Consider the following 27,381-nt stretch of genomic DNA (forward strand, 5'->3'; position numbering starts at 1 on the left):
GAAAAAACAATTTTCGGTTTTTGTGGCGAGTGTTTGATCATCCGTCTTATTTAAAAATTTTTTAATTTTTTTAAAAAAATTAGTCACACGTATTGTTCATGTTTTATCATTTAAAAATAAAAATATTAATCATAATTTTTTTAATAAAAAAAGAGGCAAATATTATATTAAAAAAAGGAAACAGACGAGCTGACCGACCCCTTTCCCGTCGCGCGGACTCGTACGGTTTCCAGAGCCGGATTGGATAGGCGGCCGATACGTCCGCCGCGGCGGCTGAATAGGAGAGAGAAAAACGAACTACCCCCACCACCTCCCTCCTCCTCCTCCTCCGTCGAGCCGACCCCGACCCGACGCGTGAGACGCATCCATTCCATAGACACACACAAAAACAAACCCCAAAGGAGGCGAGAAAGGGGAGGCGGAGACGAGGAAAGTGGTGGTGGTGGATTGCGGCGGCTGCTCCCTCCCCCCTCCTCCTCCTCCTCGCCGCCGGATCTCCCACCCCCCACCCACGCGCCGCGCGGCGTCCTCCTGCTGCTGCTGCTCTTGGGGTTGCGGTTTTGGGATCGGTTGCGGCGCCAGCGCGCGCACGCGCATGGTCGTGGCGGCGGGGCGGGAGTAGGGGAGGGAGGCGTACCCAGCGGGGGGCGGCGCCCATGGCGGACCTGGTGTCTGGCTGCAAGGTGGACTTCGCGTTTCGCCCCCCACCACCCACCGCCCGCTGGCGAGTTCGACCCGATCTCCGCCGTTTCGGCGCGTAATTTGGCGGGGGGATTTCGTTGCGTCTGTTTCTTTTTTTTGGGGGGGGGGGGGGAGTTGCGGCGCCGGGCTGTAGATGGGATGATTACTTTGTAGTTAGTTTTAGTTTTGTTTTGGCAGTGGCTGTAGGATTTCTTAGTGCCTAGTCTTGTCCTTTAGGGTTGCGGATTGATTGATTGGTTATTTCAGTACCTGGCGAGAGGCTTCAATGGGCAGTTCGATTGCTTAGCACGCACTTTCGCTTGTTTGTAAACCCCCCCCTCCCCCCCCCCCCCCCCCCGCATTTGGTTGATCCATAGTTTGCCCCAATGTATGGTTTCGTATCACACGCGGACATTTTAGGAGGTGTTTTATGCCATCCTAGTCATCACTAATTATGTTGCTCAGCGTATATGCGCTGCTCCCCCAAAATTGCTAATTTGACCGGGTTCATTTGCTTCAGTTTGGTACCTTAGGTTCTTGTGTTCAATGACAGTTAGTTTAGCACTATTTGTTGCATCATGCTTAATTGCACACACAAGTATCTCTGCTTTCATTCAGAAGTGATCCCAGTGTTTGTCCCTTGATCAAACACACATTGTACCTTATTTGTGTGTCATGTAAATGGATTGCTTTGGTCCTTCAGCATTGATCTTTTTTTTTCATCGCAGGATAAACTGGCATACTTTAGAATAAAGGAACTCAAAGATATATTAAATCAGCTTGGCTTACCAAAGCAAGGAAAGAAGCAGGTCAGCAAATGTTGTTCCTATTAATCCTTTTTACACCACCATCTACCAGGTGGATAGTTTCAACTAAATGAGATGTAAGCCTTTGAGGCGAATTGGTAGTATAGCCTGTCGTAATACATCATTGATCGGATCTTTGGTTATAATCATGATCTGATAAGAAGAGGTTTATTTCAATGAGCTATTGTGTTTTCTGATATACTTCTCTTATGTTTTCACAGGATCTTATTGATAGGGTGTTGGCACTGTTATCTGATGAGCAAGGTATGCATTTGTGTGTTGTTTATGCTTCCCTGGTCTGTGCCTGAAAATTGTGTTTTATATTGTTTGCTACTTGATTGCCTTACATATTAAGTTATGTATGTACATGTAAATTTTTCACTGTTTCATCCCCTGTATTTGTAAATAATGGCATCCAATCCTTCAGCATGAATTCATGATGCCTGTTCTGTTTTCCTCAAGTTTAAAATACAGGCTAAATTTGTTCCTTATTTTCTTGCTGAAGGTCAAAGGCATCATGGATGGGGAAGGAAAAATTCTCTCACCAAAGAGGCAGTGGCAAAAATTGTTGATGATACATACAGGTTAAATATCGTTGTTCCATAAAATTGACCATGCGGCATGCTAGTGTGCATACTTGAGATGTAATTTGTGGTGCTCCTTTTTTGAGATCTTTGTTCCTTCATTAGCAGGAAAATGCAAATCCAATGTGCTCCTGATCTAGCCACCAGGAGCCACAGCGGATCAGATTTCAATTTCAGGCCTAAAGAGGAAGCCTATGACCCTTTCCAGCCGGAGGCCAAAGTTCGCTGCATTTGCAGTAGCACAATGGTTAATGACAGCATGATCCAGGTATTGTATCATTTTTTATTTACTATTTTCCTTCTTTTGAAAGATTGTTAGGGCATGGAGCAAACTTTTTTTTTTCTGAATTTATGAATTATGATCAACTTCTGGTGCCCTCCCTTTTTTTAATATATTAAATTCCTGTATCATGTTTTTCTGCAGTGTGAAGATCAGCGATGCCAAGTGTGGCAACATTTGAATTGTGTGATTATTCCAGATAAGCCTGGTGATAGCCCTGAAGTTCCACCCATTTTCTACTGTGAATTATGCCGACTGAGTCGGGCAGACCCGTATGTCTTTCTACTGTTTGATTATTTTTTTGTGTGGGGGTTAAGTGGGTAAAATCTATGGTGGAAACCAGTGTTTTAAAATAACTAGTAATATGCCCGTGCGCTGCAATGTGCCCATACCATCGAGAATGGGTTATGTGTGTGAATGTAGCTTAAAGTACGTTATCCCGTTTCATTTTTAGCCAATCGTTTTGGAAACTTTGATTTTGTTAGTGAGATGAAACTGTAAAACAGTGAATACAAAAAGACAAAAACAAGATGTGGCTTTTAGATTGCTGTTTGTTAATTCCATCTCTTGAATGAACTTAACTTTGATCTTCTGATCTCGCACAATTGTATAATTTATCACCTCTATGCATGAGGTTACTTGCTGATATTGTTGATACTTTCACAAAATGGTTTCCAATTTCCACCATATATTCTACCGGGTTGCGTATATGCTTATCTAAGCATATAATTGATACCTGTTGTATGCTTATCTGTGCATTGTGTGTGTGTGTTTTCAAACTTTTTGGTGTATATCAACCAAAAAGTAACAATTGTAAACTAAAGTAGATAGCATGCTCCAAAATTTTCCTTCATAGAATGTGCTTCGTTCAACAGGATTGAATCGACTCAATAACATCCTTTTTTTCATGTCTTATCAACCATTAGCTATATAAATTTTGATGTTGTTAAATGAGCATTACCAAACTTGCCATTTTGTTTTTCTGGATACTGGAAGGTCATGCTTTAATCTTTTAAATTTATTGATGAATTAGGGGCTGTTCTATTATACAATTGTTCAAATTGGTTTTGAACTATCCCTAATGCGTTGTGTGAGTGCACCATGTGTTTATTAAAAATCAATTGTTTTTTGCACTTGAGGCCAGTTCCTGTTACATCTTTTCTTTTTGGCCACAAACATGAAATATATTGATATTTCATAACAATCCGGTTAACAGATTATAGACAGTATGGCTAAAACATGTAGTGCTGTTCACACTGGTGATTTTACAAAGTGTGAAAGGGATTATCCCTTGAGGGCTCTGAATTTTGCAAATGTAATTAGGGCTCTGAAGTCTGAATATCACAACAGAAGTTGGCTCGTGTAAGATTTGGTGTTTGCATCCAATATAAAACACTAATTAATTTGAAGCAATTATTTTTGGATGTGTTGTCTTTGCAATCGACTCACCCTTTCTTTCCTTAGCAGACTGGAATTTAAGTTTTAATTTGCTGTAGCTACATGCTTTGAATTTGCAGATTTTGGACCACTTCTGCAAATCCATTACCCCCAGTGAAATTCGTGTCATCTGGTGTTGCAAATGATGGGTGCGTATTAAATGGATTCTTCTTACTGGCAACATTTTAATTGATAATTTAATAATCCATGGCTGATTATTTATTTATTTATTGATTCCCTTCTTTCTCCATTTCCTCCCCCAAAATGGTAGTTCATCCAACACATTGATATTCACTGGTAGCTGCTCGCTAAGATCTCCCTTATTGTTGCTCCTTGACATAGAAAAACAGTTCATGATACTTGTTTCACCATGCCTCTTAAATTTCATTACTGTTGCACGATCATATAAGTTTACACCAAGGCTTATTGTTTAAGTACATAATTAAGGTAAAATCTATTGATGATAGTCTCAAACTCTCAGTTTAGTGTACATGCCTCTAATATATTGTACACGACCCTTCTTAACAATTTTGTCCTATTGTAATAATCCTTTGCAATGGTACACAGTTAAAATATTTGGGAAAATTTTCAGTTATGTTATTTGTGACTATACAGCTTTGTGTATCACATCTATGGACAACATTATGCGGTTTTATTGCTATTCTATTCACTCTAAATTGTCTTGTTGAGTGATCTTGTGTTACTTGTGATGTATAACTCATCCTAATTAAACCTCTCTCTAGAACAAGTGTACCTCAAAGTGTGGAGAAAAGCTTCCAGCTTTCTCGATCAGATAGAGAAACTGTCCAGAGACAAGAATTTGACCTCCAGGTTTGCTCTCTGCTTCAAAGCTGTATATGCTTTAGTCCTGGAGTCTTCGGTTCAACTTAATATCGTGTCATATTGTAATCTCATAATGTGTTGGGTACCATGAGTTTATATCACTCGGTTATTTAGGATATCTGCAAGTTTTTTGTTTGAATTTAGGCTTATGAATAGCATATCTTGTATACACCTTGTCCAATCATTAAATGGTGAAGGTATATCTCTGAACAATTTATTTTCCCTTTGTAACATGGAATTCACACATATGAGTAATATGTCTATTGAGCAATTTTTTCATTGGTTGGATTGTGAAGAAAAAGCACTGTGGATAAGTTATGTTCTTTATGTAGCATGGAGTAACTTGATTTGTTATATTACCTGTCAATTGTTTACTTTGCGTTGTTTGAATTTTCATCTGTACCATGTGGATGCTGCTTGCTAGCATTGTACATGGAAACTATTTTTTGGTGCAAAAGTTTTAAGTTTATGTGAACTTGGCTGATTTAGAGTTCATTTTGTCCAATGACGAAACATGTTGAAATTCATTTATTGTTTTTCCCCTTGCATACATCTGAGATATGCATGCATAAATTGTTTGTTTACGTCTTAAGCAATGAATCTGTTGACAGGTTTGGTGCATGCTTTTGAATGACAAAGTTCAGTTCAGGATGCAATGGCCCCAATATGCAGAATTGCATGTTAATGGTATTGTCGATGATCTTGTGGGCATAATTTGATAACTTCCATATTTGAAATGCATCCCAGCTTAAATATTGACTTATATGTTGTGCGGTGATGCGAGTATATATTACAGTGATGCTGTTGTCGTTTGATATTTCACACTGGCTTTCCTTAGAATAAGTTATAAAGTTAGTTTCATTTTCTGTTCAGGTATTTCAGTACGAGTAGTAACAAGACCTGGTTCTCAATTACTTGGGATAAATGGACGGGATGATGGGCCACTGGTAAGTTCAATTTTCTTCTGTCACATTCGCTTAATTTAGATTCTAATTGGCAAAGATTTGGCTTTCCTATTTGATATTCCTGTATGGTATGTTTTTTTTAACTTGTGTTGTTTCTGTTGTTCTCCAATTGACAGAACCTATTTATTGAGTTGAATCAAAACCTTACAATGAACCTGCGTTAACGTTACCAAACCTTTGAGCTTGTTTCATCATTTTGTAGTTAAACTTTCCTTTGGTTTCCAGTGGTGGTCCGTAAGAATTTACTTGTGCCTTTCATGAGTTCTTTTAAAATTTTATTGGCAAATTACTCTACTTAGGAAGTCCCCTCGAGAGTCTTAGCTGCATGTGCTTTAGTATGAGACAAAATATACACGGTATGGTTGAAGATGGTTTTCTGTGGTGGTTCAGCTAGGACCTAGGAGTGATATACAGTTCAAAACTAGCATTAAAGGTTTGAAAGAACAGTGCATGCTCTTAGGTCAGGAGGCACTGTGAAGTGTTAAAAATGAACGACAACCGACGGGCAGTAGTTGTTGCCAATACTCTCACTACGAATCATGGCCCTGAGGCTGAATCATTTGTTACAACCACAGAACCACCCATCTTAGTCAGAGGGCCGCAAACCATATATAGAGCTGGAGACTTGGCTCTTTGCTTATTGTGATTTCTAATGATTGTTAGGCTTTATAGTCTTATTACACTAATGTTGGCTACTTGGCATTATATTTCCCTTTTAAACATTCCTTTGCACATTGCGTTATTTTTCGCACAAAGCAAGGTTTTACATGCATTCTTTATGTAGTAATATTCCTAGTTGCCACATTGTGTTACTTTTGGTTCATTTGCAAAGTTTTTGTTCTGCATAGTTTGAACACTCACTCATGGTTGTTTCCCCTTTTGCAGATAACCACATGCAGTAGAGAAGGAACTAATAAAATTTGCTTGTCAAGGGTTGATACTCGGACATTTTGCTTTGGTGTTCGAATTGCGAAGCGGAGGACTGTTGCTCAGGTTTTTCCATTTGACTTCTTGATTTACAAAATGATACTTTTCAGGCTCACACCTTCCAGATGCTATTTATTTGATTGCACTATAATTTCCTTTTAAAACTACATGAGCTGATTCTCATTCTTCAACCATATTCATCTGTACATAGCATTGCACTCAAAGCTTTAATATCACAAGAACGGGAATTTCCAGCCCCTAGAATCAAATTACAAATTTATACATTTTGATTTTGAACTAACTCACAAGAACAATGTTAACAAGCTCAACATTTCATCCTTTTATGTAGTACTTCCAACGTATTTAAATATATGACACACTGTTGACTCTGTTCGGTTAAACTTTTGAAACTCTAACCATCAAAATATTTAGTTTGAAAACATAATATCGTATGGCTAGATTGTCACAAGCAAGGATGTTGGGCAATGGAACACGATGTAGATTGTATTTAAGGGAAGAAACAGGACGTGGCTCTGCACCTCGTCATCCAGTGTGATCGACACTGTGCTGGCGAGACAGGCTACAGAGGAACAAGAACCAATCTAAATCCCGACTTAACTGAACCAAGTCACAGCTTATAAGATGCTAGGGCCAATGTTATTAAACTGGTCATCTATTGGCTTATTATGGGAAGAATAAGCGAAATGGCTTATTGATGATTAAAAAATAATTTAAGTGTAAAATTCTTATACACGTGTTCTTAGCGGTCTAAAAGTAAAGGCTAAAAATAAACAATGATGAAAAAAAACCTCAAAATCAACTCCAAATTTAAGTTTTAAAACTCAAATTTTGGCTTATAAGCATAAGCACAAGCGAAAAGATGAGATTGTAAGTTGTCCGGTTAGTCACAATTAGTCAGCCTAATCGGAACCTATGGCTCGACCTTGCACCTCGAGGTGATCAGCTTGATCAAGAAACTAGTCATCAACTAATCATGGTTAGTCATGTGATTAGGAGTTTGACTACTAGTTTGGAAGATGCACTTTGAGGCCAAATGATTTGGGCCATGGGTTTGGGTTTTTGGCCCATTAGGTTAGACAAGTAGTGTGACTCATATATATAGCTTCCTCGGCTCCTATCCCTCATCTGCCACTGCCTGCCTGAATCGAGTGAGAGCCAAATTTTCTCCCTCCCAAGCCGCCGCGAGACACATGCCGTTGCGCACCACCTCCACCGCCAGTTCATCAGTCGCCTACTGCCGCCACCCTTGACTATTGCCATCATTGTTGAAGACTGCAGACTGAGTTCTCCTTTTCTGCCGGTCCAAGACTGCAGGCTGATATCAAACCATGCTTGATACTTGCTTTATTTACACGTATTTATTGCAAGGTCTTTGCCTAGTATAGTACTAATAAAATGCATAGTTAAGTAAACATACTATAGTACTGTACACTTATACAGTATAGTAGTTAGTAGTATACATATATCCACGCATGCCCTGGGTAGAAGGATGAGTAGACACCGACTAGCCTCGACTAATCGGATCTGATCGTTGACTAATCATGACTAATCGTCTGACTGGTCCCCTCACGACTAGTCTTGACTTTATGATTTGAAAACATTGCCTAGGGCTTGGCTACAATAACCTCAGCACTAAGATCCAATCATATTTAAAAAAAGTTCTAATTGTCGTGAAGCGCTAAAACCGCCAATCCCTGCTCCGCACCTCTGCTTTGGTGCTGCCTGAAGTCCTCTTCTTGCACTAGGCATATTGCGAACCCAACATGGCATTGATTTTTATTTCGTTCTTTACAATATTATAATTTTGATCGATTATTGTTATATTCTAATAGAAAAACAGTGATCAAAGGTGCACACTATAGACTGAATAAAGTGAACAATGTCATATATTTAAATACTAAGGGGGAGTATACCACATGAATCGAAATATAATTATATAGATTATGGTTTTGATTCTTTGTATGTTTTGTTAAATGGTGACATATTATTTTAATTTTTCATTCACATAGTTTATACTTTTTGTGCATATGTACCAACCCTGTTATGGTGTTATGCCACTGTAGGAACTAGTTAGTAGCTGTTGCGAACTTTTCAAACTGGCAACCGCTTGGTCAATGCACCCTTCATTTGCATTATGCTCCATCTCTGAGTATCTGATAGGGACACTGCCAAACTACACAGCAAAAGAATCATAATTCGCAAAGATTACCGTTAGCTTTGACTGTGGGTCTGTGGCAGTGACTAATAGGTATCATTTCCACATATCATTGATTAGTGGTATCTTGGCGAGTTATGACTTGAATTATCTCATGTGTATCTTGTACCACCAATAGCTTTTGTTTTAAAACTGCTGAATGTTGTTCCAGTTCAACCCATTTTGATGGTGGTGTGCTTAATAGAAATTTATTGCACAATTTTGCTATTCAAGCACATAAATGCACATATATTGGCTAATTGCTGCTGTGAAGTGCTTCTCTGTTTTCAAAAGAAACAATTTTGCTATACTTTTAAGCAGTATGTATGCCTACGTGCTTAAGTTATGGTCTTATTATGTTTCATACTTTCATGTTCCCATGGAATTAGTTATGCATGGTTTAATTTAACATTTCCTGATGTATCGAAGAATTTAATATAATATCACTTGGAAATGTCTGAAATGCCTCTTCTTTGCTTAAAGGAAATAAGTATATTTTAAGCATATAATGAAAGGGGGATTGCTAAGCACTGCTTTTGAGATGTTTCATTCCTCTATAAAGACCATTGGCTCTATATTTCCTTTCTGTTTCTAATTGTGCTATTGTTTACCCAGGTTTTAAACTTAGTTCCAAAGGAAGCTGAAGGAGAGTCTTTCGAGCATGCTCTTGCTCGTGTTCGGCGCTGTCTCGGAGGTGGAGACACCGCAGAGAATGCTGATAGTGACAGTGATTTGGAAGTGGTTGCTGAGTCTGTTACAGTCAACCTTCGTTGCCCTGTGAGTTCTAGTACGCTTAACTGTTTGGCTTGCTTAACATATGTTTGTCAGTACTGTAGTTGCACTGCAGTACGGCAGATATAATTGTTATCAGGTTATTAATGTTCATTGCTTATTATCTTGAGTAGTTTTAGCACATATATGTTCTAATGCTGTGTCAAGATGTTCTTATTGGGGGTAAGGCGTAGCCTATTATGCAAGATTGAAGATAATCTAATTTGTTTTCTAATATATATTCAGAATAGTGGATCCAGAATGAGGATTGCTGGGAGATTCAAACCTTGCATTCACATGGGTTGTTTTGATCTTGAAACTTTTGTGGAACTGAATCAACGGTCCCGCAAGGTTAGATTTGTTCTCTTTGATGCTCATCCTTCAAACACGTGTGCATCCAAGAAAGATTTGCTTTTTTTTCTGCAATCCACAGCCTAACTTTTGACATATTTATCCATTTGTATTCTTTATAGTGAATTGCACTTTGGGCGACGTTTTACTACCTAACTTCTATTTTGGACCACCCTTAAACCTACCTTCTCACTTTGGACCGGGTAAATTTGACATTGTTGCACGGACCACTCTGAATGATTTTTTTCAGTACGTATCAATGACCTAAACACATCGGCTCTGGTACACCAACAAACTCCCATCTATGTGTAGTCCATATATTTGCTGAGAGGGAGGTTAGGCATGACAAGAAAAGTTATTCAGGGGTGGTACAAACCGCAACAATGGCAGATTTACCTGGTCCAACTGAAAAGATAGATTTAATGGTGGTCCAAAGTGAACTTGGGTAATAGAAGGTGGTCCAAAGTGCAATTTACTATTTTTCTTTATGTCCTCTGATTGCTCTGTTCTTGTTTGTATGCAGTGGCAATGTCCAATATGTTTAAAGAATTACTCTCTTGAGCACTTGATGATTGATCCTTACTTCAACAGGATTACTTCTCTGGTAATTTTTCATTGTACCTCTAATTTTTTTTGTGAGATCCTGTTGCAATGAGTGATTTTTTTTTCTATTGGATGCAGTTGCGCCACTGCAATGAGGATGTTAATGAAGTTGATGTCAAGCCTGACGGATCTTGGCGTGTGAAGGGTGATGCTGCAACTAGAGAATTATCTCAATGGCATATGCCTGATGGTACCCTTTGTAATGCTCAGGAAGATGTCAAACCTGTCATGCAAAATGGAAATGAACAGATGATGGAAGGTACTTCTGATGGACAGAAACCTTTGATAATTGGAATAAAGAGAAATCCAAATGGGATCTGGGAAGTTAGTAGTAAAGCAGATGACAAGAAGCCTTCTGTGGTTGGAAATCACATGCAGAACAATAGTGGGTTACGTGCTCTAAACAATATCGTGCATATGAGCAACAGCCCCACTAGTAGTTATAGAGATGGGGAAGACCCAAGTGTGAACCAAGAGAGCAATACAGACGATAGACTACAACAACAGCATAATGTCGCAGATGTCATTATTCTGAGTGATTCTGATGAAGAGAATGAAGCTATGGTTTGCCCGCCAGCTGTTTTTGACAATACTACCACTGCAAATGGTAGTGGTTTTCCTTTCACCACCAATGATCCTGGATATACTGAAAGATACCAGGAAGATGCTGGCGTTGGTACTAGTGGCCTTGGTTTATTGAGTAACAACGTTGATGATTTTGAGATAAATAACTGGCAAATGCACCCTTCTTATCAACAACCTGAACAAGGCTTCCAGTTTTTTGGCAATGATGCTGATGTTCATAATACTTTTGTTGGCTCACATAATTCGTTTGGCATAGCACCGAATGACTATTCTCTTGATTGTAATGTTGGTGTAGAGGAGGCTTCTGTAACTCCTGCTCTTACAGTCTGCCGGAATAGTAATGAAATGCATGGAAGTTTGGTCGATAACCCACTGGCTTTGGCTGGCGATGATCCATCCTTGCAAATTTTTCTTCCAAGTCAACCTTCTTCTGCTCCTCTTCAGGAAGAACTTAGCGAGCGTGTTAATGCACCAAATGGGGTTCAGTCTGATGATTGGATATCTCTTACACTCGCAGCAGGTGGTGCTAACGAAGAGCCTGCACCTGCTGAGGTCAATTCACAGCCACAAATTCCATCAACAGAGGCAAGGGCTGAACCGTTGAGTGACGCTGGTTTGTCTCCCTTTTCTGAGTCTAGTTATTTATGTGACAGTTATATTCTAAGACAATGATTTACTTGCCTTGTTTAATTGCTAAGATGATACTTGTAGCAAATGTCGATTCACATTGTTATTCTAGTTGAATGGGCCTGCTTTCTCTTTTCTTGGTTAACATCAAACAATTTCGGAATTTGCTGAGCATCAAGATATTTATGATAAACCAAATGCTTCCAAGTCTGTCTTCTATTATCATCTCATCTCATGAGTGGGTGGTTTGGTAGCTCCAGTTTTTGTGGATTTTGCTGTCTATTATGGTCACTTGTATACCAGGATTGATGATACAATATTTGGTTAGAACAGACCCAGGAACTATCTTGGTTATTAAATCACCCTGAGCCTCAAAGAGATAACATGCACTCCCTTTCAACCTTTTGTAGTACAAAATTGACCTTAGCTTTTAGACTCCAACATCCAGCCTTTGCCTGCTATAGTTATTGCTGGGTGTTCCCACCACTATTTTCATGTATATTTTATCAGAAATTATTGTTGTGATTGCTAGGTTGGTCCAAAATATTGGCATAATTTATTGTTCTCTATTGCAGCTTCATTTCTGAGCACAAACATTGAAAGACGTAGCGGAGCCGATTTAAATCCAAGAAGGATAGAAAATATATTTTCTCATCCTCGCCAGCCTCGGTCTGTTAGGCCTCGACTCTGTTTATCAATAGATACTGATTCTGAATAGTTTGGACATCATAATGGGCTAGCTGAATTTGCATTAGTTTGGCAAAGCTGCCATCCAGAAATCTTGATTTATACTGAGGGGTTTATCGGTCATCTGGTTGATGTAAAGAAAAACACCAGCATTGATGCTTTTTGCCTCAATGGTTTACAAGCTTTCAAGTGTTCCATATGATCCAGGAGGGATCTGCATAGAGAACATCTGATGGTGAGCATAAGCGATTATCCTTTTTCCCGTGTTACTCTTCCAGTTTTTCTGGGAAGCAATCCTTGCAGTTTAATGTTTGATGTGATTAGTTAATTTGCAATTTGGCATGTGTTTTTCCAAAGGAAAAAAGGAAAAGCATGAATAGAAGATCCTTTCCCATTGATTAGTGACATGATCTGGTGTTCGATGGATCACAATAGGAAAAAAGAGTTGCAGATTAGAGCAGGATAAATAGGAGCAAATTAATTTGCTGTTAGTTTCTGGGCACATCATGAAGTCCACTATGCATTTTTTTTCTAAACCTTTTTATGCTTGGATTGCTTTAGGGCTTACATAGCATGTTAGGTTCTGTTATTTGCTTTTGCCCAAAATTTAGTTGTCTGGCATGCATTCATGTGCAACACAAAACATTTACAGTAAATATTTTCTGATAAGATGGGAATTGCAGTTAGTAAGCATAATTGGTTAGTTTATGCTGGAGTAAAAGCCTTTCTAAACTCAAAAGTAGGTTTTTACCAGTGGCGAAATGAACACAGTTTTGTTATTATCTTGCTGTTTGTCTGATTAGCAGTATCACTTTTGAAGAATAGGTATTTGAAATAAGAGGTAAAAAGAATTGAAACATATGCAATGTGCCTAGTTTCTTGTGCTGTTGTACTCGTGAATATTAACAGATGAAGCTATTAGGTTTTAGACAAATAGCACCGAAATTGTTCAGGCTTGTCAAGAAAAGGCATATGATTTTGTATCTCTATATGTTTCCTTTTCATTGGAGATTGCTAATGCATTTCTTTTTATGTTAGGTTGGTATAGAAAAAAATTTCTAACTGGGTATCGAGGCTTAATGTGGCGACTGGAGCAGTTTGTACATTTCTGTTTTTGTTGACTTTTGACTTTTACTGGATATAAGGAATAGAGGGGGTTTCATCCCTGGATGCAAGACAAATACATGTGAATGTTTGTGTACCATCATTGTATGTAGACTTTGGGGGCACTAATTTAGATGTTTATTAACCTGGTGTTTTGATGGAGAATAAACTATTCCTGGAAGTGGCGGTCAATAAACATAGCCCTTGGGAGCCCTTGGGTTCTTACTTAGGTAATTTTTGGATAGTCTGCTTTGCTATGCAATTCATGAGAGTGTTGGGCTTGTATCCACTGCGGTTCCGTGCCGGCACATCCTACTGTTCGGTAAGTCATGGTGGTTAATCATCTCGCGTGATGGTAAGCATGACTGTATATTGCGATTGTACCAGGATTAAGCCTATTGTTTCTTCTTTTTCATCAAAGAGGGATAGATGTCCAAAATGTTATTATATGCGGCCCCCATTTTTTTGCCTCGCTCTTGTTGCTTGGGTGAAGTTTGTCTGTGCATGAGTTGACAGCGGAGCAGTATGGGTTTTAGTGTTGCTGACTTTGAGATGGTTCTCTGCACTTGTGTGATTGTGATTTGTGAATGACCCGTGTGATGTATATTTCCCCGAGTTTCTGCGTGCATCCGCAGCGTAAGGGCACGCCCAACGCACCAATTTGGCAAGTGGTTCTGGCTCGCTAATCGCCATGGCACAACGGATTCACCTCAGCTGGGATCATGCCCTCGCAGAGCTCCTTGTTAGTATCTCAGAGAGGTGACAGGCGTTGTGTGTTGGCTAAGGGGAGGGAGGGTCCCTCCTTATTGGCGTTAGTTGGAGAGGATGATTCTAGTTTCTAAATGACATCTTTGTTAATAAAACTTATATATATATATATATATATATATATATAATTTGATTGAAAAGTTAAGGTAGAAAAATAAACTTTAGTGAGAAAATCCTAAATTTAATTTAAGATTTGAAATTCAAATTAATATAAACAAAAAGATAAGGGTGCAAAACAGATTTAACATCAATTTTTTTATAAAATTACAGATTTAAACCATTGTATTACAAAACTACATATTTAACATCAATTTTGTCATAAAACTACAACTTAGTAACTTAAAAAAGGATAATAGTGGAATTCTAAAAGATATTTATTTGATAGTTTCATCACTAAATCTATAGTTTTATGACATGACCTTAAATCTATAATTTTATAACAAATTTGTTGTTAAATCTATAGTTTTAGGATAAACAACCTGAAATCTATAAATTTGGGACAATTTAGTTGAAGTATATTTAATTTTATGAAATTTCTTAAAAAATAAATATTAGATAATTATAAGGTCTAAAATGAATAAGATAAGAACTAACATGCAAAAGCTTCTATGAGCCGCGGGGAGGGCATTTGAAGAACCAAGAAACGTGAGGAAAAAAAAGTGTCCTTGTGTGGCTTCTTTCCCGGTAGTGTTTTTTTTTCCCTCTTGACTACCCTTTGACCGAGAATGCAATTTACCATTCTATCATCTTTTCGTTTATGCTTATACATAAATATTTAAATTTTTAACCTTAAATTTAGAGTTGACTTTGAGTTTTTTTTTCACGAAGGTCTATTTTCTAGAATTGCCTTTTGGATCGATAAGAACACATATACAAAAGTTTTACTTATAACTTTATATATATATATATATATATATTGTTTGACTTTTTTTATGAAAAAGCCAAAGAATCTCCCCGTAACTTTATCTAGTGCCAAACCTGGTGATGGCATTGCACAATACCAGTACTATGTATATATACCAGAGTAGTTTAACAGTAATAAAAAGCCAACAGTACTAGTACTATATATAAATATACTAGATATACTAGAGTAGTTTACTTTTTCTCTTAAGCGTGCGGCCGCAAACCTTATTGTTTTACTAAAATTAACCATATATAAGTGAAATGAAATATTAGTAATTAGAAAATAATTTATAGATAAAACTTACATATCTTAGCAATATAAAAGTAATGTCTACAAAATAAACTATAATAAAAAAAATACTAAAATCAACTCCAAATTTATAAATCCTAAAATCTCTCTTGTGTGTGTGACAGACAGCCATTGCAATTGCATCGCTCTTCTTCCTGCATTGCTCAAAGTCGCAGATCTCAGGCATCTCGAGATGGCAACCACTGTTCTGGTCTGATTAATCCATCCAGATTGATGCAATGCATCGCACATGTATGTCGTCACGGCACAAGCTGCAGGTCAATAAACTACTGCTACTGTCTATGCTGCTTGCACGCCCTACTCTACTCCACTCTCTGTAGGTCAACTTATGGGCCAAGAAGCAGCAGCAGATCACACACACTTTCTTCCACGCATGTCTCCATGATCCGTTGCATTTTCTGCCACAAGTTCATTAGATTAGATTAGATTCTCCGGCCATTCACAAGCACCCCAGTGCTAGGCAGCCTGCAGGTCAAAACCTCTCATGCTGCTCATTTTTAATAGGGTGTATTTTGTAGGGAGGTTTTTTTTGGCAACAATTAACGTAGATATAACTTTATTCAGTCTGTAAACTTTGCGAATAAATTCATATTTCAAAGCGCTTTCACAAGGTATTGGTTTTATGCTAGTTGCTACCGCCTCCGTATGCATAGACAAAACCCCTTATATCATGGGATGTATGTAGTATTACGTAGAGTACTTATTTTAAGATAACTGAATAGTTATGACCTACTACTCTATCCAAAAAAGAATTTCTGAGTTTTCAATGTCGAGTGGTTGACCATCTGTCTTATTTAAAAAATTTATTAAAAAATTGAAAAAAATTAGTCATACGTAAAGTACTATTCATATTTTATCATGTGGTAACAATAAAAATATTAATCATAAAAAAATTTTAAATAAGACGAAGAGTCAGAATTTCTATAAAAAACACAGAAATTCGTTTATTTTAAAATGGAGGTGATACAAATTATAACAGGATTTATTTAAAAGCTTTAAGAAAATTCTGCAAAACTCTTCTGTTGCATAAAGAAAACCTTAAAGTTTGATCTTTCAACAGCTTTTAAAATGAAAAGCGTCTGAAGATCGGTTTCAGAAACTTCGAGTCTGCCTCTTTATCAGTAGTACTGCTGCCTCTTGTGCATAAAACATTGCTGCACATCATCTTCTTCTTCCAAATGGATGGCAGTAGCTACTTCGAGTTGTAACTGTCACGAAAGCGAGATGACTACTGCTGCTGCTGCCACGATTGCCGAGCAAGAATTTCCTTTGGAATAAAGCTTGCCTTGCCTTGCCTTGCATCCTTCTTTCTCACCACCACTGTTTCATCTGACTGCTGTGCTTAATCCAACAATTACTGTTTGATCTGACTGCTGTGCTTAATCCAACATGCAAAATGCTTCTTCAGGACCCAACTTGTGCTCCTGTGGTACAACTTTCATGTCTAAATATACGTAGTATTTTGCTTTATTAGAACAAAAGTTTAGTCAAAGATTATTTTATTAATATTCTCACTTATATAAGATAAGAATATAGTTGTAAGAAAGTGTTTCGAGTACGAATCTAATAATGCCAGTTTCATGTTAAAAAAAATAGAGTATATTTTAATATAATAACATTTAATCAAATTTTTGTTCTAACGAAAAAAAATATGCGTTATAAAATGGGTTTTGAAATGCAAGGATTATTAGGAGTAGCTGCTGTAGGTGAGTACATGTACTAGTGGCAGTGATAATCAATTAAAGCTACACAATGTTAGGTGAGAGAGACAATTGTACAGGCTTTGTTAAGCCCCAATGCACAGGACAAGAAGTATCATTCATGGCCACATTCATCCCTATCCTCCCCTTTTTACTGTACTGTTTTCCACTGTTAGTGGACAAGTACTAGATCGTTATATTAAGTGGCGGTTTGCATTTAGTGAATTTTCTGAAGTCACCGGTCACATCGAATGTTTGATATTAATTAGAAGTATTAAATATATACTGACAATAAAACTAATTACATAAACAAAGGCTATTTTATTAGACAAATTTTTTTAAGTCTAATTAATTCACAATTAGCAAATGTTTACCGTAGCATCATATTCGCTAATCATGAACTAATTAGGCTTAATAAATTTGTCTCACGAAATAGTTTAGAGTATGAAGTGAGTTTTATTAATAGTCTATATTTAATACTTGTAGTTAGCATCAAACATTCAATGTGCCGATGGCATAAAAAAAAGTTAAATGGAAAGAAACACCCCTCAGAGAGATTTAATTAAGATTACTAGAGCAGCTCATTACTCCTCGCTCCAAGGCAAATTTCGTTTTGTTTGTACAATTCTTTTATCAAATATATTTTTTATGCAAGGTGAAAATCGCTATGCCTAGTTCTCAACCATCCGACTCACGTACTGACTCAATTGACCAACGGCTGCAGTTCTGCAGTATTACACACTTGACCTCCTTTGCTTAATCAATAGTTAAAATGTTTCAGTTATACGTAAGGTATGTCATCCGTATAGCGGGACTGATGCAAAATTGATATCATTGTATTCGTTAACTTATGATTAACAGTAATTTCTTATGATTATATGATTATAACATTTTTATACTTTTATGTATACCACTGATATACTGATAAAACCATTACTGATTAAAGCTTTGCTTTAACAAATACTCCCACCGTCCAAAAAAAATCTTCGTCTTCAGCCTAACCTATGTATATCTATACTACTTTAAATTTTAAATGTTCGTCTTCAGCCTAACCTATGTATATCTATACTACTTTAAATTTTAAATGTCTCTACCACTGATTTTTCTCAACTCTTTCGCAAATTAGCCTATGGTATTTTCTAATTTTTTTCACAACTCTTTCACAATATATTATAGAATAGTTCATATTTGATTCAAACAAGTGATATATTATGATAGTTGATAAAAAAAATTATTATAACATTTTGTAATATATTTTCATAGCAAGTAAGGATATTTCGCTAGTACTTACGAAAATTTACAAAGAATAGAATGCAATTCACTTTGTCCTAATACATTTGGCTCTCGGCTTTTCAGATCCTAATATATTCATGCAATACTTTACCAAACTCTAATCTTATACAAACACAAGTAGCTAAAAATAATTTTTTTTGAACGGAGGTAGTAAAATACAGCCTATATTTTCAATCTGAGCGATCACTTAAGTAGTGTACTAGTGAGCTTGGTACCACTTGCCAACATGAGGAAATTTACAGCATCATGAGATAAAAACTTTATACAAAGAAATTTTTTGGCACAGACATGAGGAATAACACTAGTATTACCCACAGGAAATTACAGCTTAGAGTTGTAGATTAATTAACAGGAGGAAAGAAAATGGAATTTCTACCGCTAGTAATATGGATAATTGGATACCGATGCAACCTGGGGCCCACCTGCTCAGTGACCGGTCAACGCCACCGGAGGAGCGGCCGCCGGCGGCGCGTGCCTCCTCCGGCCGCTGCTGCCGCCGTTGGCCCAGAAGCACCCGGAGGTTGCCGCCTCCGCCGCGCCGCCCGCGGCCGCCATCTTCGCCGCCGCCGTCGTCGCTGGCTCTGACTTGCACCTCGGTAGCACCAGTGGCCGCGCCGACGAGCACCTCATGTCTTCCTCCTCGTCGGACTCGTCGTCGTCGTCGTCGGTGGGTTCTTGTTCCCTCGCCGCCTCGTCTTGCTCCTGCACGGCTGCCATCTCTTGTTGCCTCCCGTCGTGCACGTGCTGGCCTTCCGCTGCCGGCTTCTGCGCCTTGCGGGGAGAGGGGGATGCCCGAGAGGATGCGGCCGCGGCGGCGTCCTTGGTCGGCGACGGCGCGACGACGGGGAACCTGGAGGTGAGCGGCGACGAGCGGTTCTGCGGCGCGGAGCGGCAGCGCATGAGGAGGAGCGCGTTCTTGGGCGGGGTGGTGGTCGCCGACGACACGAGCTCCGCCGCTTCCTCCTCCTCCTCTTCCTCCCTGTCGCCGCCGCCGCCGCCGCCATTGATCCCAATCTCCTCGGCCTCCTCTCCCCCCAACGAGCCGAACACTCGCGCGGAGGCCTCCATCTCATCGTCCTCCTCGCCGTGCTCTCCCCTCGGATCCGGCTGCTTCGGCGCAACGGCAACGGACACGTCCCTGCTGCTAAACACCCACGGCGAGCGGCGGGTCCTCTCCACCACCTCCGGCGACGGCGCCTTGGGACGCCGCCTCCGGTCGAAATCAAACAGGCCGCCGCAGAGAAACGCCTTCTTGAGGCACCGGCAGTACCCCCTTCCCTTCTCCGGCGCGGCCACCTTCGCCGCCGCCGCCGCCGCCGCCTTCTTCTTCCCTTTCTTCCCCTTCCGCATCCGCACCTGGCCAATGCAGGTCACCTTGGGCGACGAGGGCTCCCCGTCCGCCGCCGCCGCCGCCGCGCGCCCGGCGCCTCGGCTCCGCGACACGAACATCGGCGACGTCGCCGGCGCGCGGCGGGAGCGGCCGCCCCCCCGCCGGCTCTTGCTGAGCAGCAGCCGCGCCAGCCCCGGCGGCGCCGGCAGCTGCTTCTCCGCGCGCCCAGGGCTCGCCGCCGGCGGCTTCATGGCTCGCGCACTCGCAAACACTGACTGAGCCCGCGTCGTCGTCGTCGTCACACGAAGCGGCGGAGACGAAGCTTATAGCTGCGGGAAGATTAGTGGGAGAGTGAGGGTGATTAGTCAGACGGCTAATCGTGATTAGTGCTCGGTAATTAATTACGTTTGGATTAATTAGTCTTAGGATTCGCTTAGCTGATGCTTGGGGTGATGTGGACCTGGTCCACTGGACCCAATGGTTGGTTTGGTTTGGTTTGTGTGTGATGTGATGGATGTGTCGTGTGTGAGATTCTGGTTTACAATGTTCTGCTGGTCATGTCATTTTATGGATGGAATTTTTTCGATCCTCAGACAGAATTCCAGTAGTAGTAGTAGTAGTATGCATGCATGATGAATGGGCTTAACTCTTATTGTTAGAATAAATCAATTTTTAGATTTAAAATTTGTTCTAATATAAATTGTTATTTTACTATACTCTTTATCTACCGTTAACTTACAAACCGATGCCACTTATCTGGCCACCACCATTATATTTTGCTAATAGCTACTACTACTATGTATCAAAACATTAAAACCTAGTAGTACTAGATTAATGAATTTACAAACCGATGCCACTTATCTGGCCACCACTATTATATTTTGCTAATAGCTACTACTACTATGTATCAAAACATTAAAACCTCGTAGTACTAGATTAATGAATGATAGATTCGTTATACTAGACTGTGTTTAATCCAATCCTAGATTTTAGTATTTTAAGACAGAGACATCTTATTTGTTGATTAGGCTTTTAATAGTTTAGGAGGTAAGTTATCTGGTTTAATTGGTAGGGGCTATGTAGATGAACCTAAATAGGTTAGTGAAATATAGTATTCCTTCCTATTAATGATGTGCATTTTGCTTATTTTCATTCTCCTTAACTCATTTTTGGGATGCATGATACGAGTTGTTTTGTTTTAGGACAAAGGAAATACTATGGTATTAATAACCTAAACTTTGGCGAAATTTTATGAGTATTATTCCATTCTTTAAAGATTACTTCCTTGACGGTGAAAGTTCAGGCATTCCTAGCTATGAATCTCAACCAAAGGATGTCATGATACACATATACACTCTTATCTTTTCGCTTTTGCAAATGCTTATATTTCAATTTCTAAATTTTCAACTTTATTTTCTAGCCTTGGCTTTTATACGCTAAGAACACATATAAATTTTGTTAATAAATTAGTTTTTGTTTGTAAATATGTCCCGAACAATCACCCATAGAAATTGAACGTTGGAGTATTTTTCATTCTAGCATTTAAATTTATTTTTATCAAAATACTTACTATCAATCTCACACTATAAAGTGTTTCTAGAGGAAGATGGTGTAGGAGTATAATTTAGGCCTCGTTTAGTTCCTAAAAATTTTTGGGACAGTGATCGCATCGACACGTACGGTCACACGTGTATTAAACGTAATCTAATTACAAAACAAATTTTAGATTTCGTCTGGAAACCACGAGACGAATCTTTTGAGTCTAATTAATCTATCATTAGCACATGTTGATTACTGTAGCACTTATAGCTAATCAGGTACTAATTAGGCTCAGAAGAGTCGTTTCACGATTTTTCCTATAACTATATAATTAGTTTTAATTTTTATTAATATTTAATGCTTTATTTAGGTGTCGAGAGATTGTTTTTTCGAATGATTTTGGGAAGGCCTTAGCGTGAAATTTCTTTGCGTGACAAATAATCTACTCCTTGGAAATGAATGAACGCGTCATTCAAACACGGAAAAATATGTATCCGCTCCTGGGTTTGAATTTGAACATTTATTGCTGGGTTTCGTGAGCTTGAAGCACTAGCGCTAAGAGGTGGGGTGGGGCCCACAGAGAGTCCATGGGCCGGATCCACACAGTGGCCTGGCCCTGACCACTCACTCCTTGTGACTAGGAGCAACATGAGTTGTAATACTACAGCAGAGGGGATGTGATTTGGGGATTCTTTGCCATCTTCTCTCATCTTTTCTTCTTTTCATTGGTTGGGCATCCATCCATCTTTGCTTCCTTTTCCTCTGATTTGTTGATTTCCATGCCACAGACTGCATGCACAGAGGTCATTTCACATCAATCCATCTCAAAAATCATCCATGGTCTCTCTGGGGAGCCTGGTGAAACGATTTGTTAGTGATGCACTCGTCGAATGGTAACCAAACATCGAACGATTTCTTTTCACTTATTTTTCATCACAAACTTACAAGTGATTGTTGGGTTTTTTTCATAAAAAATAAGACAACATATTTACAAACTAAACTTAATTTGTGAATAAATGTTTTATATGTGTCGAGCTAAAAATCAAGACTAAAAAATTAACTATAATAACAAAAACCTTAAAATTAACTCTAAATTTAAGGTTAAAATTTAAAATTTAGCTTATGCTTGATAAGAGAAAAGATAGGGTGATAGACTCCTCGTGAACATTTTAAGATAGGTTTATGCAAAAACCAGCATGCTAACTCATAAAGAAATATATGCTCCAATTAACCGCATCTGACTTATTAAACTGTTCAACGTTTTTCTTAACGGCATCTACTCGAAATGTATTGGTTTTTTTTTCCCAATCCACTTTTGATTACAACGTGAACATTGGCACCATGTCCATGGGTTCGCATAGCATAAAAGATTTCACCCACGCTTACTATATTCCTCGATAAGATGGAGGCCTAGAAACACAAAAGTGTTACTCTAGTCTAGTGGAGTAAAAATAAAATTTTAAAAAGGGGCATTGCACGAGCGGTGAATCAGCCGTGCCAGCTTTACCTCTCCATGTCGTTTGCTGATAGCAAGCCATACTGCTACTACTCCCAGAGGAGGTCATCTTTCAGCATTTTTTTTCTAAAAAAAAAGACAAAACAACATATTTATAAATAAAATTTTTATATACATACTTCTATTGATCTTAGAAGCAGATGTCAAAAAATATAATACAATAAATATACTCTAAAATCAACTTTAAATTTAAGATTAAAAATTTAAATTTTATCTGTATGCATATGGGAAAAACTAGTGCCAAGGCATTTTTCGTTTTGCAATTCCAACCAAACAAATGTGGTGTTCGCGTGCGTGCGTGCGTCGTGGTCAGTGGATGATGCTGCTGCTGCAGCTGATTGTTTAATTATTTTGTGTGTGTCAGGTGATCGAGCAATGCAACGCCAATGGGAGTGCGTGTGAGCTCTGAGCTGTTGCCATGTGGATCTCCTTGTCTGGGGATCTGAATATGTGTGCGCGTGTGCTGGTTTCATATGAGATCCTGATCTGAACTTTTTTTTCCTTCCCTTTTTGAATGCTTCACTTGACCTTGGATAGTGCACAAGTGGTGGTGCTTCCTCGGCGAGCTACTCCTACTTGCTGACATAATTTGAGAATCTGTGTTTTAATTGCCACATTTTGGGGCCAACTTTTAAATATTATACCACACTAAAATTATTTCTGATACTATTTGTAGTTTTACTTATCTCATTAATCATTTTTCATTTATATTTCTTCTCATTTTATCACTACATGCCCTCTCCCCCTTACCCATCTCGTTTATTAAGGGGCAATGTAGTTATTTTTCTCAACCTTAATCCTAGTTAAACAACGTAAAAAAGATTATATTTTAGAACGGGTAGTATAACCTCCGATTAAATATATTTGACCAACGAATAATACATGTTCTTTGAAAATCCAAATGATTGAATTTTTATCTGACATAAACATTTTTTTCGTATTAAGAGTAAACCCAACACAAATTTATAGACTTATAACCGGTTCACAGAACTATCAAAAACCGCTCCTGAGTGGTTTAGTCAATTTCGCCCATTCGAAAACTGGTGACATTCAGAAGTTTTTTATAAAAGAAATTGAAATTTGATTTGCCTTGTTTATTTAACCTATTTATCAACTCAAACAAGCTCAAACCTCAGATTTTAACAAAAACCGAGCTTTTTTTTTTGGTTTTGTGAACCTTGCTTATCACAGAATTCTACTTTACTAAAACCCTTCAACATGAAAACAGCATAAACATACACCCATATCTTTTCGCTCATGTTTATGCTTATAAGGTAAAATTTAAATTTCAACCTTAAATTTAAAGTTGATTTTAAGAATTTTTAATAAAGTTTGTTTTTATGTCTTGGGTTTAGATATATAAGAATATACGTATATAAATATTTTATTCATAAATTACCTTTGTTTGACTTTTCCTATAAAAACGAGAAACATGCATGTACGTCAGATGGACTGTGGACAACCTATCAAATAGGTAAACAGCAGAAGAGCGCCAAAGGCTCTGTTTAGTTTCCAAAAATCTTCGACCGAAAACATCGTATTGAATCTTTAGACATCTAAATAGAGCATTAAACATAGATAAAATGACAAACTAATTGCACAGTTTCGTAAGAAATCGTGCGACAAATCTTTTAAACCTAATTAATTCATGATTAGCCATAAGTTCTACAGTAACCAATATACACTAATGACGAATTACTTAGGCTCAAAAGATTCGTCTCGTGGTTTCTAGGTGAGCCGTGCAATTCGTTTTTCGTTCGTATCCGAAAACCCTTTCCGATATCTGATCAAATGTCTGATGTGACACCCGAAAATCTTCATTTCCCCGACTAAACACCCTCGAACTTATAGGGGCTATGGATTGCAAAAAGAAAAGAGAAGAAAAACCTATTCTAGCTAAAAAGGACGAATTGGTTGGTAACTTGAAAAGAATATTGGATCAAGCAAAGGCCGGGTTCCTTAGCTTAATTTGTGATGAAACATCCAAATCAAACACTGTACTGCTAATCAATAGCAAGCTAAGTTTTTGATAGTATGCAAAATTTGGGACAATTAACTAGTTGCTTGCAAGCTTCTGCATACGTGCATTCATGTTAATTTCATCCAAAACCATAGTAGTAAAAACTAGAGACTGTACGTTGCAAGCATGGATGGGTGAGTGCACACAACACATGGGGCGTGAGCCCATCTGGGCCAAGGCCAGTACGTTTTGTTGTGCTACTTGCTAGGCAATGTCACGAGCGACATCTGACATACGGCACGAGCAACCTTTAATTCTTTTTCGATCTCTTCCTTCTCTCTCTCTCTCTCTCTCTCTCTTTTGTTTTTGCTGAAACCCTTTTTTTCTTTTTTGTTTTTTTTCTTGTTTGCTCTTCTCTTGTTTTTTTTCCCTTTCTTTCTTCCATTCCCTATTCTTCTTCTTGATCATCGACCTATCTTACCATGTGAGAAGACGCATCACTCACTATAGCTAGGCAAAACCAGACCTAACCAAACTTTTAAGGTAAGAGTTTTCAGTGAATGGTCAATCACTTCATGCCCTTGAATGCATATCTTTTGGGTGTATATGTATTCTTTCTATATATTGTCAGTAGTAATTTTAAATTTTTTTTTCCAAAAACATCAAATCGAATTTTTGGACATCTAAATAAAGCATTAAATATATATATATATAAATATTAAAACTAATTACACAGTTACGGAGGAAATAGAGACGAATCTTTTGAGTATAATTAGGACGTGATTAGTCATAAGCGCTACAGTAACTAACATGTGCTAATAACAGATTAATTAGACTAATAGATTCGTCTTGCGGTTCTGAAATTTGTTTTATAATTAGACTACGTTTAATACTTTAAATGTATGTTTAAAGTTTTGATCGGATGTTTTTGCAAAAAAAATTTTGCAAACTAAACGAGGCCTTAATTAAGTTGTGAACGCGCCTTTTCAATATTATTAAAAAATAGATAAACAAAGGTGAATCAGTGTGGATCCACCTGCTCCGTTGGGCGATTGACTGTTTAGGATTTGCATCCGTAAGTCATTAGGTATTAAAGGGGTGATTATTTGGTTGTTTTAGAAAAAGTCAAAACAACATATTTATAAAGAAAAAATAATTTATAAATAAAATTATTATATACGTGTTTTTAAGATATAACAGACAATATTGCATAAATTATTATAAAAAACCTTAAAATCAACTCTAAAATTGAGATTAAAATTTTAAATTTTGACTTATAAGCATAATAGAAGCATAAAGATGAAGGTGCAATTATTGCAAACTTGGAGATGGATTTATTTCATTTTTAAAAAGAATACTTATATATATAAAGCTTTTTTTTAAAAAAACTTCATTTATCAGTTTGAAATACGCAGACATGGAACACGAGGCAGTAGTTCAGCCAAGAAGCTGAACCAAACGATGCATTACTCATACTTGATGGAATTTCTGGCTCTAGGTGAACAGGTTTATGTTCTCAAAAACAAAACAGGTTTATTAAATGAAGTGTGGCATGATGTCTAGTTTTGCTGAATAATTGCATATTGGCATCCAAGAACCATGGTGTGGAGGGTGAGAAATTTGATAGAATAGAGAGCTATCACTATACACAAGGCAAGTGATGAGATCTAGAAGTACATGTATACAAGTAAACTGTGCACATGTATACATTACAGTGGTCACAGATGGATGCAAGGGCCAAGGGGATGTGGGACAGGTCAAAAATAAATGTGTGGGGGCTCTGTATTTGACATCACTATGCAAACTTCCATGAGTTATCCAATAACACTATATTTTTCTTTCTTTTGTGTCCTCAATAAGAAAAAAATTAGCCTCTCATATTGTGAAAATGCCAAAATTGGAAAGAGAAAATCAGAAAACTACACATTAAAGGAAAAAATAACTTCTATTCCGCGTCGGTAAAAAACCATCGTGAAAACAATATATTACATAATTTTCAAAAGGAAAGTGTTTGGGCTGCAGAAAATACTTCTATGTTACTTAAGAGTTGTGAAGAAGTACCAGTATTAATTAGAATAATCAGTAGGATGCCTGTACGTTTGACCAAGGGAGGAAGTAGAGGACACCAAGTCAACTGTGGAGGCATAGGATCCTGTAATGTTTTTTTTTCTTCTTCTTTTCTACAGCTTCCAATACCATTCTACTACTAGTCTGCTACCTGTATAGTAGCCTCAAGGGGCGGTTTGGATCCAGTGATCTTTTTAAAATTCTTAATGTTTGACGTTAATTAGGAATATTAAATATGTACCGATAACAAAACTAATTGCATAAACAAAAGTTATTTCATTAGATAAATTTTTAAGTCCAATTAATCTATGATTAACAATTGTTTACTGTAGCATTATATTCTCTAATCATAAATTAATTAGGGTTAATAAATTCGTCTCACGAAATAGTTTAAAATATGAGATAAGTTTTATTAATAACCTATATTTAATACTTTAATATTAAAAATTCGATGTAACCTGAACTACAAAACAGTTGTACAGTGGCGAAGAGTGTCCAAAACAAAAGGGACGAGGATGTCATTAGTTGA

At 37.9% G+C, this 27,381-nt stretch overlaps 2 protein-coding genes across 5 annotated transcripts; one reads left to right on the forward strand and one right to left on the reverse strand.

The window, feature by feature from the left end:
- The first annotated feature begins 347 nt into the window (after positions 1–347).
- LOC102701264 (E3 SUMO-protein ligase SIZ1) lies at positions 348–13,700 on the forward strand. 4 transcript variants are annotated; one of them, XM_015837649.2, is made up of 17 exons: positions 348–683; positions 1,410–1,490; positions 1,709–1,751; positions 1,993–2,071; positions 2,177–2,339; positions 2,496–2,623; positions 3,869–3,937; positions 4,532–4,619; positions 5,243–5,318; positions 5,505–5,578; positions 6,482–6,589; positions 9,354–9,515; positions 9,756–9,860; positions 10,384–10,464; positions 10,542–11,633; positions 12,251–12,597; positions 13,401–13,675. In XM_015837649.2, the coding sequence occupies exons 1-16, from the start codon at positions 657–659 to the stop codon at positions 12,260–12,262; spliced, it is 2,388 nt and encodes a 795-aa protein (XP_015693135.1). In that variant the 5' UTR covers positions 348–656; the 3' UTR covers positions 12,263–12,597; positions 13,401–13,675. The 4 variants fall into 4 exon arrangements, with proteins under 4 accessions (XP_015693135.1, XP_006653993.1, XP_006653995.1 ...); XM_006653930.3 differs by having other exon boundaries at positions 349–683; positions 10,542–11,661; positions 13,401–13,700; XM_006653932.3 differs by having other exon boundaries at positions 349–683; positions 2,180–2,339; positions 10,542–11,661; positions 13,401–13,700.
- A 4,834-nt stretch (positions 13,701–18,534) lies between these two features.
- Positions 18,535–20,048, reverse strand: LOC121054504. Its single transcript, XM_040524440.1, has one exon. The coding sequence runs from the start codon at positions 20,019–20,021 to the stop codon at positions 18,867–18,869; it is 1,155 nt and encodes a 384-aa protein (XP_040380374.1). The 5' UTR covers positions 20,022–20,048; the 3' UTR covers positions 18,535–18,866.
- Between the last annotated feature and the right edge of the window lie 7,333 nt (positions 20,049–27,381).

Source organism: Oryza brachyantha, chromosome 5 (genome assembly GCF_000231095.2).
Source record: "Oryza brachyantha chromosome 5, ObraRS2, whole genome shotgun sequence".
In the NCBI taxonomy this organism is placed as follows: Eukaryota; Viridiplantae; Streptophyta; class Magnoliopsida; order Poales; family Poaceae; genus Oryza; species Oryza brachyantha.

Excerpts from the sequence above, each read along its gene's own strand:
- LOC102701264 (XM_006653930.3), top strand. The coding sequence starts at position 657 with ATGGCGGACCTGGTGTCTGGCTGCAAG. Across the intron at positions 6,590-9,353 it reads AGCGGAGGACTGTTGCTCAG|GTTTTAAACTTAGTTCCAAA; the intron begins GTTTTTCCATTT and ends TTGTTTACCCAG. Across the intron at positions 9,861-10,383 it reads TGAATCAACGGTCCCGCAAG|TGGCAATGTCCAATATGTTT; the intron begins GTTAGATTTGTT and ends GTTTGTATGCAG.
- LOC121054504 (XM_040524440.1), bottom strand. The coding sequence starts at position 20,021 with ATGAAGCCGCCGGCGGCGAGCCCTGGGCGCGCGGAGAAGCAGCTGCCG.